General features: G+C 34.5%; 1 protein-coding gene across 9 annotated transcripts in view; it reads right to left on the bottom strand.

Annotated features, from left to right (window-relative positions):
• Positions 1 to 15,042, bottom strand: part of LOC149544693 (lysine-specific demethylase JMJ705-like) — a 179,752-nt gene that overhangs the window by 71,943 nt on the left and 92,767 nt on the right. For 6 of the 9 annotated variants that reach the window (XM_089795273.1, XM_089795271.1, XM_089795269.1 and 3 more), the window contains exons 1-3: positions 2,187 to 2,494; positions 352 to 1,801; positions 80 to 158 (exon numbers count right to left, since the gene is read on the bottom strand). In XM_089795273.1, coding sequence (XP_089651399.1) covers positions 80 to 158; positions 352 to 1,645 — 1,373 coding nt within the window. In that variant the 5' untranslated portion in view covers positions 1,646 to 1,801; positions 2,187 to 2,494. Of the gene's footprint in view, positions 1 to 79; positions 159 to 351; positions 1,802 to 2,186; positions 2,495 to 15,042 lie in introns of those variants that run through there. The other 3 variants (XM_089795270.1, XM_089795267.1, XM_089795266.1) reach the window with 2 other exon arrangements.

Raw genomic sequence — 15,042 nt, forward strand, 5'->3', positions numbered from 1 at the left:
CGTCTAATTTTAAAAAAGAATTCAATCGTGAAGTGAAGGTAGCAACTGCTAGTCAGAAGATCAAAGATGAGAACAACACCTGCAACAAGGAACCCCTGTTTGGATCAGTATTTCTGGAGACATAAGAGTTGTCTTCTCGCCTAATATTGCAAATGCAGCTGACCAACAGTAAAGTTACAAACAGTTAAGTTGTTAAGAAATGCAAATGTTGGAATAGCAACTACTCACTCAGTCAAATATAGCTTGAAAAACATGAACCAAGTGTATTAAAGTGAATCAAAAAAGTAATGAATACAATAAATTTAAGGTTATGCAAAAAAAAAAAAATTGTGAATATACAATAAACCATACCTAGAGGACTAAGGTGTTCCCCATAGCCATGTACCCGTATAACATCCTCTAATGATGCAGCTGCATCCCCCGGAACAGCATACCAGGTCTTAGGAAAGCCCGTCTGTAAGTAGTTCAAACTGTGAAGTTCATGATCTTCCACATGCCAAGCAAACCAACTAAACAACATACCAATATAAACCATTGGCGTAGTCACCCCTGGAACCTCATCAGGCATGTGACGAATTAGAGATCCAGGGGAACGAGCAACAATCCTCATGTTCCAAGCACTGTTTGAGAGTTTCCATCCAGCACCTCCTACTTCCCTGTCAACATTACCGTCCAAAGTCTTATTTCTTTTCTTCATCCCATCCACCATATGGTCAGACATTTCATCTGTTGTTAGTTTTCCGGTTATGGGTGATTCTGTAATATTAGTATCCTCAGCTGATTTGGTGCTCGAAACATGGTTCTCCTCTGTAGTGTCTTCACTTAAGCCAAATGCTTTTGCAGAATTCACATGGCTGTTGTCCTTGGGACCTAATTCTTGCATGCTGTAATCAGTTTCAATTTTCTTCTGGTTCTCAAAAGCAACATGAGACTGTAGTTCCATTTTTCGCTTCCTTGCTTGAGACGTAGATTGACAGGTAAAAGATTCACTAGGTTCCCCGAAAGCTGTACCAGGTATGTCATTAGCATACTCAACCGAGATGGGTCTGTCCGAAGCTGCCTTCCAAAACATTGTCTCAATGGCCAGTGGAGAAATTTCCTTGCCTGTACCAAGCCGCAACCGATGAAAAGCCCTTGCCTTAGCCTCAAACTGATCGATTGTATAACTCTCCCCACTTTCCCATACTGGTTTCTGCACAACAGACTGCATAGGGCCTCGTAACTTTCTTGGACTCCACCCTATTTGTTGATGACGAGTGGTGAATCTGGCCTTACAATCCCCATCAACAGCAGTAGCAGCTTCAAAAGTCTCACTTTTATAATCACTACCCTGCTGAGGAGCAGAGCAAGTTGATGCCGTTGTGTTCATGTTCCGTGAAAGAGTTAAGGAAGAAACAGAGGAGCCGTGAACACCTGCTACAGCACTATCTTGGGACTCTGTTAGAGATCTATTAAGGTTCGAAATGACCAGCTTCCTTGAAGCCTTAGGGAAAGGAGGTACAATCTTGCATATGCCATACTGTGTTGCCTCTTTTTCGATCTTCAAAATGTAGCCTATTGGGTCAGCGAATTCAGCTTCTGTGGGATGATACTCTGGGGCTACAGGCAAAGACTTAAGCCAAGGGGATATTTCCTCATCTCCCATCCTAAAATCTGCCCCAACCAACCACTCCAGGAGCAGTAAACTACAATGAAAGAATTCCAATTATCCACTGTAGATCCTTCAGAACCAGAACAACCCACCAATTCCTTTTCTCTTAATTTTCGACATTGAATCCCGCAGGGCACCTCTTCTTACAATCTGCATTACTCGCACATAACCGTGTTCCTTACCAAATAAGTACTCAACTGGAGGTCTGGAAGATAAATAATATGGAAACCAAAAAGAATAATGGAAATCCAACGTAATTCAACAAGAAGTGAAGAAAATAAAAAATCATTTGGGCATGTTTCCTCGGATTTTTTAAAACAGAGGAAAAGAGTACTTTCTAAGGGTTCCAAATTAAATGGTTATGGACTCCCAGGAAATGTAGGGTCGTTTAAAAGCCGCGATACAAAACAACCTAAAATATGGAAATCAAAATATAACTTCTGTCAAAACCAGCATATCCAGAGCTCTCGCTGATTTAAAAAACCATTTTATTAATTGAGCAATTTGATATGAACTTATGATAGTAACCACTTACACTATCCAGTTAGTGATGAAATACAGATTCCCGCGGATAGGACAGTTGCTCAGTCAATTTCATTGAGGACATGGCCTGCGTCTCCAACTCTCCCTACACTCATTTTGATGTCTTGAAAATGGATCATAAATAGATTGATTGCTACAACCCTCACACTAACAGAATAATAGGTATTTTTCTAAATCTGAAAATGCTTCCTAAATTTAATCATTATGCTTACAAGATTAAAGGGCCTTTTTCAAGCTCATAGTTCTTGCATTCTTCTTTCATCGTTAAATTGCGAGTCCACGGCTTTAACGAAATGGCATGAAGCTCTTCGGTTGCTTATTTTTATTTATTTGCGAGGTGCCTATACTATTCAGCTATTGCTATGTTCCTTGCGAGAAAATCCCCCTTAACAAAATCGTCGTTTGCTATGTGCAATTTTTTGTTTTAAGTTCAAAAAGAAGGTTTGGAAAATTATTTTAATATTTTAAAAAAGTTTTATATCATATAAATTATATTAATGATAATAATAGTGGGATTTTAATGATATATCTTAATAAAAATTTGTAATTTAAAATATATAGTATAATATCTAAGCTAAGTGATTCAACATGATTAATAATTAATAAGGATAATAGATTATTTAAAACAAAATAGTGACTATTTTTTACAATCAATATTTTAGATCATACTAGATAATATATCATTCTAAATATTTAATATTAAACAACACAAATTTACAAAAGGAACAAAAATAGCATACCAATCGATAACTAAGAGAAATATATTAGAACTCACCAAAACTAGCCAAACATTACAAAATTCTTACAACATAACAATTAAAAAAATTGTTTGAACAGTGAGATACAATTAAAGAAATAATAATAAAATAAGAGCCCTCAAGCAATACCTATTTACATTTTTATATCTTTAAACTAGGAAATTAAAAATATTTATTTTATTTTAATAATTTTATAAATTTATGCATAGATTTTATAAATTGTTATAATATATTCCTCTTTTAGGTAAGATTGTGTGTGAGTTTTTCCATATCCATCATTAGGATGAGAGTGCTAAGAATGTGACAAAATATGTTGCAGACCTAGACTTAATAAAGAAAAGAGGAAAGGAAAAAAATAACAAAGAAGTAGGAATATAATATCATAAATTGTGGAAATTTGTTATGTTCATTATTATAATGTTATCCTTTAAAATATCATTAAAAGTATAACTTTAAATAAAAGATGATGTATATTTATGGTAAATCAATTATAAAGAGATAAAATTTGTTTAATTTTTTAAAATTTGTGCAAAGTCTCATAAATATTTAAATAAAACAAAAATCAACAACAATTTATGTCTTTAATCTATTTTTTTGATGTATGTGTTCACAACAAATTAGAAATTATGTTTGGGGAAAGGGATTAGGTACCATCCATTGTTTATTTCTTTTTAACTTACTTCTTATTACTATTTTTTTAGGAAATCAAATAAATTATAACTAGAAATCTATTACTACTAGATATTTTTGTCTTGGTATTGATAGAAATAATTAATTATACAAAATTTTGAGGTAGTTGTAATGCATAGCTACATTATTACAATCCATGAGATCAAGTAGATTTCTTTGATCCATGAGATCATCTACAAACTCTTTTTACACAATTGAAACCACAAGGAGATATATTTCTTTTACTTAAATGACTAAATTGAAAATAAAAAAATAATTGCATTTTGATTTTCATTTAATTATTCAATACAAACAAGTACAATCAACAAGTGTTATCATTCCTAGATGGACGATATTTGTGCTTGGTACCCCTCTTATGTTGTAAGAACAAAACAAATTGTGTTAGAAAAATGGTGTCCAACCATGATTATGTGTCTATTATGGTTAGTTTTAGCCCATGATTTTGTAAATTTTTTTATGATTTCTTATTTTCTATTTCTTATATATTAGTGCATGAGAGGCATTGTCATTTATTGTGATTATCTATTAGTTGTTGAGCTACTCTAGGTCTGGTGATGCTCTTATGAGAGGCTTGGTTTGCAATTATAACATAATTTGTTACCGATTCATGAATAATATATTGGGTGGCTTTTGGAGTGTCAGATTTTCTCTTGACTTGTTTTTCCCCGCCTAAATAATTGTGTTGTGGTATGTGTATTATTTATGTTATTTATGTTAATTTTTTATAACTATTATAATGATTGAAGAATGATTTTGCAAAACCCTTCTCTCAAGATTATCATAGGAAGTTGTTTCGCTACTTAACCTCCATACATATTGATGATTGTTAGCCATTTCTTGTAATTGTGAGTAACAAAGCTAATTAGTACTTAGAATTCAGAACTAGGATTTGTTCAAAATTTCTATTAGAGTTGACGAAACAACCACAAGAACCAAGAAAGATAAAGTAAGATAGTATGCTCTATAATATCCCTAGAATTCTATATTGATTGCATAAATAATATAGTAGTTATATCATTAAAATAAATGAATGGTTATTTTTGTAGAAACCAAGAGATACCCTAAACCTAAATTTAGGAGAACTAAACCAAGGAAAAGTAGGAGCTAAACTAAGCTCTACAACTGAGCTAAAGGTAGACAAATAAACTCTACTTGAACTAAAGCGCCTATGCCTAGCATAAGCCAAAAAGTAATTGAAGGGCATAATTAAGCAATAATAAAATAATATGTTCTAATTGCTCTTACCCCCCATCCTCCTCTCTTCTCCTCAAGATAAACTTTAGGAGAAGACAAAAGGCTAACATAAATGAGACGCAAGAACGAAGGGGTAATTAGGCATTGATTTACAAAGTAATGCAAGTCACACCAACGAGGTCTTTCTAGATATAGAAAAGGAGGATAACCAAATGGGAAAAAACACATCTCCTAAAGAAAGAGATGCAATGAAAAAGTGTTGATCTCATATTGGTTTTGACAAGTCAATATCAACACACTTAAGTTATTTACATAGTTCATGCCAAACAAGTAACATATGTCGAACAAACCATAGACCATGCCGAGTCATAGTGAGTGTCGAGTCACTCGTGTGCCGAGTCACTCAAGTGTTGAGCAGACAGTATATGTCGAGTGACATAGGAGCTAAGTAAATAGTGGATGTCGAGCAATGCAAGTGTCAAGTCACAGCAGAATGATTAGTGCATGCCAAGCATCAGAGACTTCAGATGCCAAGTGACACAGTTTTGACATATTTGTTTGTAATGGCACAAATAACTATGTAAACCATTTTTAAGCCGACTTAAAATTGAATTTCAATATTTTGGAGATAAGGACAAATCTCAAGTTCGATTCCCTATGCAATTACATGCACCCAATCAAAAATGAGAAGGATTAAGCAGCAAAATGGATGAATCTCAGTCATAGATTCATACATAACCATAAGTCACTAAATCTTCTTAAGAAGGACAAAACCCTAAACTCTCTATGAGTGTGTAAGGAATTGAGGGAGTAAAGAGAAAAGCTTGCATGCACAAACTGAGCATTCATGGTGGCTTAGAAGTTATGAAGTGAGATTGAATTACAAAATCAATTAGAGCAGAACAAAGGATGGAGAAGAGTATACAGCATAGAGACATCTAATCGAGAAGGATCAAGAAGACAAGTGTTTAGAGGTGATCTGTTATCAGGCAAGCAAGTGCTAACTACAGGATCAAAGTTGAGACATTCTAACAGGTGATTTCAGTCAAAATCTCTTAACAGAGTAGTCCTAATAGGCTGTATGAAATACTTTAACAGGTTGCTTACTTAGTTGTAAGTTAAAGTCCTTCAACAAGACACACTTCTAATAGGGTGTTGAAATCCTCTGACAAGGTGAGACCTAACAGTCTTTGTAAGCCTTTAACAGGGCAAACCTTTCACAGGGTAGATCATGACACATGATCAAAACATTGTAACGTTCATTGGATACACTTTATTATTGCAGTAGTGAAGATTTGTGGGTGTCATCCCCACCCCAGTTTTACCTTCTCACTTGGAGGGTTTCTGGGTAATCATATATGGTGTTATGTGTGTCAATGCTTACATGCTTACATGATTTAGATGTATATGTTTATATGTTATTTCAGTTTACTCATTGAATGTACGAAATGGATGTGTGGTGAAAGATTTATGCATTCAAGGTTAAACTACTGATTCACCCCCCCACCCCGCCGAGAAGTTTGCCTTTCCTATTGTATTTTCAACAAAAAGGGTACTAGATATGTGACTAAGGACTTCAAGTGTTGCCACAAGTACATAATTTGTCACAATATTAAAATGAATAAGTCTCATAGGGGAGAGAAAATGAGGATAAGAACTCACCCCCCTCCCCCGCCTGCCCTAATGAAAAAATTACGTTTTGTGCCTACCAAAAAATGCATAAATATAGAATATGATTCACTATCTACAAAGTACATGTCTCCCCTTTAGAAGAAGTCAATCCATTATTGGACAAACAGATGTGTTGTCATTGATGTCAACATATTTCTCTCTTTATACAATACTGCAGAAGTATATTTTAGGAATATATAGTGGAAAGAATGGATCAGTTTGGCTATTGTGTTACAGCTTTCTGGTGTGAAATTACAAAGATGTTGAAGATTGTGTCTAGTTGATTCATCTCAAGTTGTAGAGGATCGGTTTAAGATATGAGAAAGTTACAATAGATTTATCAGAGATTAGTATAATGTGTTCAAGAAGAGTTCAAGAATAGATAGGGTGGCAATGTTTAGATTGATGAACTTCAATATGGCAGAATCAGCTGATGTGAAGTTAGAGGTATGCTCAAGACTTGTTGATGTATTTATAGTTTTCTAGTGCGATATTACAAAGATGGTGAGGATTATGTATGGATGATTCATCTCAAGTTGTAGACAGTCGTTTAAGATATGAGAAAGTTACAATAGATTTATCAGAGACTAGTATAATGCGTTCAAGAAGAGTTCAAGAATAGACAAAGTGGCGTTGTTTAGATTGATGAACTTCAATATGACAGAATCAGCTAATATGAAGTTAGCGGTGTGCTCAAGACTTGGTTGCAATTTGCTAATTGAATTTGTGAGTCCTTATAAGGTCCACTAAGAAAGTTGTTGGAGTGACAAAGGTAGAGCATTCAAGAAGAGCAGTGGTCATGGCCAACCTAATGATGTGGCATGTACCATGAATCGTCATGATTCATGGAGTTATTGCATGTTTGAGGATGTTGCTAAGGATCTCTGTTATGTACTAGTCACACACAATCATTTTGTAAAATGGCTTGTATTAAGTGTAAGATGAACAACGAGTGTTCATCTAAATGTAGAAAGGGATGAAAGGGATATAAGATCTACCTCTAAATCCAAATTCCCAAAGGAGAGGTCCAAATTGATTAACCAAAAAGGCTAATGCACAAAAGAATCAAACTATGGAGAATGTGTATAGAGAAGAGAATCTTATATCTTGTTATAGAAAGTATGTATTGAAATTGTAATTGAATTGAAAAGAAATACTAACCTTAAAGTACAGTGAATCTGGAAAATGTTGTTTTCTGATGTTTGTATACAATTTCAGGAAATTATGCAATTGGATTTGTACTAGAAATGTAGAAACAGGGAAAACCCAGAAACCTTTTGTCTTTCTAAAGAAGGTCGACCTTGACCCAAACCCAGGGTAAGATCTTACCCCTTTATTTGCGACCTTGACCTGCACTGCTCCGACAAAAATTATGTTTGCCAATCCCAAAAGTTCATCAAAAACGATACTCAAATATGCATTGATATTCACTGTCTCGAACCTGCTCCTGCAAGAAAAAGGGTTTTGTTGTTGGATGAGGGGTTTGCCTTGGTCAAACCCTAATTTGGAATTAACCTTTAAAAATGGAATTGAAATTACAATATAGATAAACAAAGTAAATGGAACTATTCACCTTGCTTATATTGAAATTCTTGTGGAGGATTCAAATCCTTGAATCCACAAGGATGGATACTCCAAATAAACATAGAATTGAATGTAGGATGTCTCAAATCAATTGCATTAGATCTTCAATACCAATCTTGAATGGATCTTGGAATAGAAAGAGGCTTGAATGAATGTGGATGTTAGAATCTTCAACAAGAAGGCTCTAAAGAGATTGAATCCTTCAATAGCTATCGATGGATCTCCTTGATGAATTGAAATCTTGAATGCTTTCCTTCCCCTTGCTTGCTTGATCACTTGATTGCACTTATGCTCGAATTCAATGGAAGATGGATGCTTGATCATCGAAAATATCTCTGGATTCCTCAAAATGAGAGAGAAAGCCTTTCATTTATACTAATCTAGGATACAAACTTCTAGAAAGATCAACATATGAGAATTAAATTCCAATTAAGCCTTAACCTCTAGAAACGGACCTTAATTATATACAATTTATGAGTTTACCATTCTGAAATCTGAAACAGTCGATCTAGAAGCGGGAAATGAAACTTTGTGAAGCCTGATATCCCAAGACCTCTGAAACTTGAAATTTGGACCTAGGGTCAAGGTCGAGGTCGACTCTAACCTGGGTCAAGGTCAAGGTCATCCTTGACCTAGGTCAACGTCAAGCTTGACCTTGACCCGAAAGGTCGTCCTTGACCCAGAAGGTCAAAAATATTAGATCTTCAGAAAAGGTTGCTAGAAAAGGGTTAGAAACAAGGGAGAGAGAAGTAGAACAAGGGGAAAAAGCCAGATCCAGTCAAATACCCACTCAAGGCGCTTGACATGACCCCAGACCACTTTCTCAGAGGGCTAAACCAGTCCTAAATGGAAGTGCTTCCATTTTCCAATGATACATTAAGTAAAAAATGTTTTGTAACTAGGTGTTTAAAAAGGTTGACCTTGTCTATATCTATAAGGTTGATGAATTGTACAAAGGAATCTAATCAATTTTATTTACCAAAAAAGTGTAGTTGTGTATGGATATAACTCATGTATTGGTGATCATGTAAAGAGCTATGAGTGGAATCTAATGTACTTCATCAAAACCAATCAAGCATGTTGGAGATGCTACTAGCCAATTCTTAAAGTTATGAATTGTTGTCGAGTTGTAATTGTAAAGCAATGAGCCTTTCTTTCAATAGTAAGCTCTAGGCAGGGTGTCAGAATGTGAGTGGATTCCTTGTTGTAACAAGTTATACTTTAAACAAGGTATAATTTATTGCAAGATTCAGCCCCAACGTAGTTTTCCCTCTAACAAGGCTTCCACACTAAAATCTTGGTGTAACGTGTCATAGATTTATGCTTACATGTTTTACATTCTAATCCATGGTTTGATGATTTAAATTTGTAAGTTGGTTTTGTTCGAAATGTAGTATAGACTAGGTGACTTAGAGGGGGGGGGGAATTAAAAACCGATAAAACTTCTACTTTAATTCATTAATTAAACCACCACCACATATTTTGATCTTATTGCATGCATGAAAGAATGAAAGCAATAAAACATTCATAACACTTTGACACAATATTTGGTAACCTTGAAACCTTCCAAATAGAAAGTAAAACTAGGGTGAGCATGATACCCACAAGCTTTATTACTACAATATAAAGTTAGCTTGCTAAAGCTTACAATTGATCACTTCTAATGATCTTCCATGTTAGGAGCAATAAGGACTGCTTGGTCCACCTTGTGAAAGGATTTACAACATACAATGAAGTATGCACTCTGATAGGAGATTTGGAATGAGATTGTTAAGTCCACCTTGTTAAAGGATTTAATTGATGCACCCATTAGGATGAATCAGTGGTTGATCTTTGATCTGCAACTCGTTTTGTTGAATGAGATTCCTTTGAATCACAATGATCACCTTGTTGTGATAGATGAGTATCTACTTTTCCTTATATTTCTTATAGCCTTCTTTAATTCGCACTCATTTGCTTCTTGTTTCTTCGATGTTATTACATTGGATATGAAAAGATATATTTCACATATATACCAATCCAATAAATTACCTTCTGGAGTCGGCTACAACACCAAATTCAAACAATCTTCACAAAGTCAGCTCATTGTTGTAACTCAAGTTTTGAAGACCACTCAAGTGATGTTCTTACACTTGGCAACACTTATCAACACTTGACAAACTCTAGCACTTGGTTAATGTAGATGCTCGGTCCATTCGGATCACTTGCGGTAACAGGAACTCATTTAGCACTAGATGACTTGGTGAACATTGTAGAACTTAGGAGACTCGGTGGACACTAAATGGCTCAACCAACACTACCTTTGTTCACTTCATTAACATTGCCAACTCGGTAGACACTACAGAGCTTGGTTAACACTATACTCTATCTCAAGTGCTCAGTAGACATTATGAAGCTTGGTATGAACTATAATATGTCTGATCACCTCAGTAACAACGAAATAACATGGTTTGCACTGCTAGTTATATGATAAGCTCGGTGGCAATGTAACCAACTAAGTGTTAAGTCACTAATAGACAAATGATTTGACCATCAAGTCAACATGTTTAAGTTTTATATTACGTGAAAATTGATTTGGAAGGGGCCTCAAAACTATAGTAACGAGAATCGCCAAAAAATACGTAAATTGTCAGTTTGGCAATTCAACTCGAGCTTCCTATTTTTTTTTGAATCATTGAACTAGATCGACAAGTTCATCGCCATGAATCGTCCATTCAGTGATTCATCGAATAAATTGCCCGCATGAATCGCCTACATGGATCAAACCAATTTTGGGTGTTGACTCCTCTTTGATCATTCTAGAGGAGATTGATCCAGATTCGATGTGGCTCACCAAGGCTATGGATCTGATCTTCACTGAAGTAGACAATGAGTAGGTTGACCAAGTCGATAGAGAGGTTGAGGCTATGGCCATGGAAGAGGAGCCCTCAAGCACTGGTAGACACACACGCACATGCACAAATACAGGCCCTAGTGATGTTGTTCCTGAGCCCATCTTACATGCGGAGGTGATAACTCAGCAGTCTTGTAGGACCTACCTTAGATGCCTTTGTAGAAGGCAGATATGATACTTAGACGTTGAGGCTGAGGTTGCGGCCAAGCTTGAGGAGGATGATGATGCTTGAGCTAAAGCCTTTTTTTTTCATTTTGTTTGTAGATACTAATAGACATGTGTTTCGTAGATCTTCATCTTACATAAATATATAATTTGATGTCTTATGGATCTTCATCTTACATGCATTCTATGATTTGACTCATTAAAGGGTGCATAAAATAAGTTTTAAATAAAGGGTGCATTCAATAAGTTTTAAATTGTTAAAATCTCTCAATTTCAAGGGTTTTTAAAATCTGATGATTTAATTATGATTCATGATTTGATTTGGCCTTGTTGATTCCGATTCGATTCTGATTCTCATTACTTCGCTCAAAACCCTTTACAACCATACCCGATGAGGGATAGCATACTCAACAGGACCAACACCAATGACTCCAACAAAACTACCATCTACCTGACACTGAACAACGGTAGAAATAGCAATTGTCCATTAAACCGCATTAACATTTAAAGGAGGATTGGAATCAACAGTTAGGAAATCGTGTCAGTTGTTTAAGCTACTAAGGTTAGGTCACAACTAATTTTTAATCTATATGCCATTGAGCTTGAAGAAAAGTAGGGGGAACTTCAACAACCTGAAGCTCTAATTACCAAAAGAATGTCTAAGGCACTAATAAGTATGAAGGAAAGTTACCTTCAAAATGATTTTCTTGTAAAAAGATTGGTCATTTTGCATCAAGTTGTTCTGAAAGAAGACCTAGGATATATCAACCAAGATATGAGAAAGATTCATATTATGGTAATAAAGGTGTGGTAGATGATGAATATAAAAAGGAAGCAAATATGTTTTATCGCTATCAAGGAAGAGGACCCAAGTCATCTCATGAATGTTGAAAGAGTTCTTATGTCATGAGCTGAGGAAAGAAGTGATTGGGTAATTGGCAGTGAATGTTGACAGCACACGGTAGATAATAAAACTTAAGTTTGTGCAATTAGAAAGGGAGGTGGTAGTGTCATATTTGTGATGACACTCCTTGTCTGATATCTAAAAAGGATATATTACTCTTGATGTTGAGAATAATACTAATGATGTTTTGTATGTTGAAGATTTGAAGCATAATCTTTTAAGTGTTTGAAAACTATTTGACAAGAGATATGATTTGCAATTTATGGATGGCAAATGCAAAATATTAGGAAGCTTCAACGATGAGATTACATCGAGAATAAAATCAAAAGGTAGCGTCTTTCATTTGAACAAATCTAAAAGAATTTGTTTGATTGCTCAAATTGGTGACAATTATTGTGGCATAAGAGAATGTGTCATATTAAGCTTAACAATATTGTAACTTATTTGAGTGCTAAGCTATTGAAACTTGTTAATACATAATGCAAGGAATGTATAATAGCTAAGCAAATTGGATCTACTTAAGAGTAAGACTGGTTTTACAAGAGGAGTGGAGATCTTGTGCATATTGATTTGTGTAGTCCATCTAAAACTAGGAGTTATCATGGTGATAGATACTTCTTTCTATTTGTTGATAATTATTCAAAAATGATGTGGGTTACTTTTCTAAAAGGAGAAATCTAAAACTTTTGAGAGGTTCAAGATCTTTAAAGCTATGGTTGAGATAGAGACGAGTCAAAAAATCAAATGGTTGAGCTCAAATAGAGGTGGTGAATTCACCTATGGTAGATTATATGTTTTATGTGACACTTGTGGGAAAAAGAGGCAAATTTTTTAGGACACCACAATAGAATGGGATACAAAAAAAGAGGAATAGATCAATTCTATATACAGCTAGGACCATGATGATTAAAGGAAATATTTCATAGATATATTGGAGAGAAGAAGATCTAACAGTTGTGCACACAATCCACTAAGTGTAGATAAAACGTGTAACAAATGAGACCACCTATAAACTTTAGTATAATAATAAACCTACTATGAAATATTACGAAGCTTTTGGAAGCAAATGTTATATTAAAAGAGATGAAGATCAAGGCAAGTTTGATCCTAGAAGTGATAAAGGAATCTTTCTTGGTTATTCAAATAAGAGCAAGGAATAGTTCAATGTTACAATAAGAGATTGAGGAAAATTGTTGAAAGTCCAAATGCAAGGATTGTTGAATGCAATTAGAGACAATCCAAATCCTATGGTTCTAAAGATGAAGACACTAATACAAATCAAGGAACACAAACAAAATAACAAAATCTACTTTAGGTCGTTCTTATTCTGAAATTGTACCTGAGAATGTACATGGAACATGCAAAGATGAAATTGGTAAAGGTTATGGAAGAACTAGATCAAATTCATAAGAACATCACATGGATCCTAATTCTCAGACTGAAGGATAAAAATCTGATACATACCAAGTGAATGAAGTTAGTCAAGTAGTAAGGAATAAGGCTAGAATTGTTTCTAAAGACTATTCACAAATGGAAAGAATTGATTATGAAAAAACCTTTGCTCTTGTTGTTGAATGGAAGTAGTTAGCCTCTTATGTTACTTACAAGGACTTCACATTGTATCAAATAGAAGTTAAACTACATTCTTTAATGCTAAGTTGGAACAAGAAGCATATATAAAAAAATCCTAATGTTTTCACATTGACAGATGAACACAATATGATATGTGGAATGAAGATTAAAACAAGCTCCTAGGGTATGGTATGCAAGGTTGCATAAGTATCTTTTCAATATCAATTTCAATAAAGATATTGTTGACTGTAATTTTTACTCAAATTTAACCTGAATAATATGTTGAATATCGAGGTATTTGTTGATGATATCATTTTTGGCGGAAATGACAAGTTGAGTAAAGAATTTGTTAATGATGTACAAGGAGAATTTAGGATGTTCAAGATAGGTGAGATGAAATTCTTTCTTGGTTTGCAAATTGCAAAATCAAGTAAAGAAATTTCCATATCACGATCAAAATATATAAAGGAATTATTGAACAAGTTTGGTATGGTAGATTCTAGGACAGTTGGGACTCATGTGGTAACTGCTTGCAAGCATACAAAAATTGAAGAGACATCAAAGGTAAATCAAACCCAATATATAACTATGATTGGAGGATTATTGTACTTGACACAAACAAGTGTTAGCTTGTGGTGACTGATAAGGTAAGTACTATACACTTTATAACCGACTATAACCCTAATTTTGTAAGTGGCAAAATGCTTGTATATTATGGCTGAGCGTTAGGTATTTCAGTGATAATGATTTATTTAATTTTTGATACTAGTGATGTAATTATTATTTTTGTCTCTTTAATCCTAATGAGTAGTATTAGACCGAGGTTGTTTCAACTATTCTCTGCAGGAAAGTCTCATGGTTGAGTGGGGGCGATGACAGATGAGGGTAAGCTAAAGGTTGAGAAGTTTAATGCGTAGAACTTTCAGTTATGAAAAATACAAATGGAGGACTATCTTTATCAAAAAAATCTATGGCGACCATTAGGAGGAAAGGCCAAGAAAGACACAAATATGATAGAAGAGGACTAGGGTGTTTTGCAAAGATAAGTAGTTGGAAGTATTTATTTATGCTTGGCATAATCAGTGGCATTTAATATTACAAAAGAGAATACAACTGAGATATTTCAAACAGAAACGCACTTGGAAGTATTTGTTTATGCTTGGCATAATTGATGACATTTAATATTACGAAAGCAAAAACTATCGAAGAGTTGATGCAAACCCTAGCAAAGTTGTATGGAAAGTCATATGCTTCAAACAATGCATTTCTCATGAAGCGTTTATTTAATATGAAGATGGTAAAAGGTGGATCTATTGTTGATCATTTGAATGAGTTTAATATAGTTACTAGTTAGTTATCTTATGCCTCTCTTGATTTTGTGTTCTTTGCTTGAAATTTGGAATGGGTTGGTCATGAC

The sequence above is a fragment of the Cupressus sempervirens genome, chromosome 8 (genome assembly GCF_028749045.1).
Source record: "Cupressus sempervirens isolate cs-2001-9-10 chromosome 8, ASM2874904v1, whole genome shotgun sequence".
In the NCBI taxonomy this organism is placed as follows: Eukaryota; Viridiplantae; Streptophyta; class Pinopsida; order Cupressales; family Cupressaceae; genus Cupressus; species Cupressus sempervirens.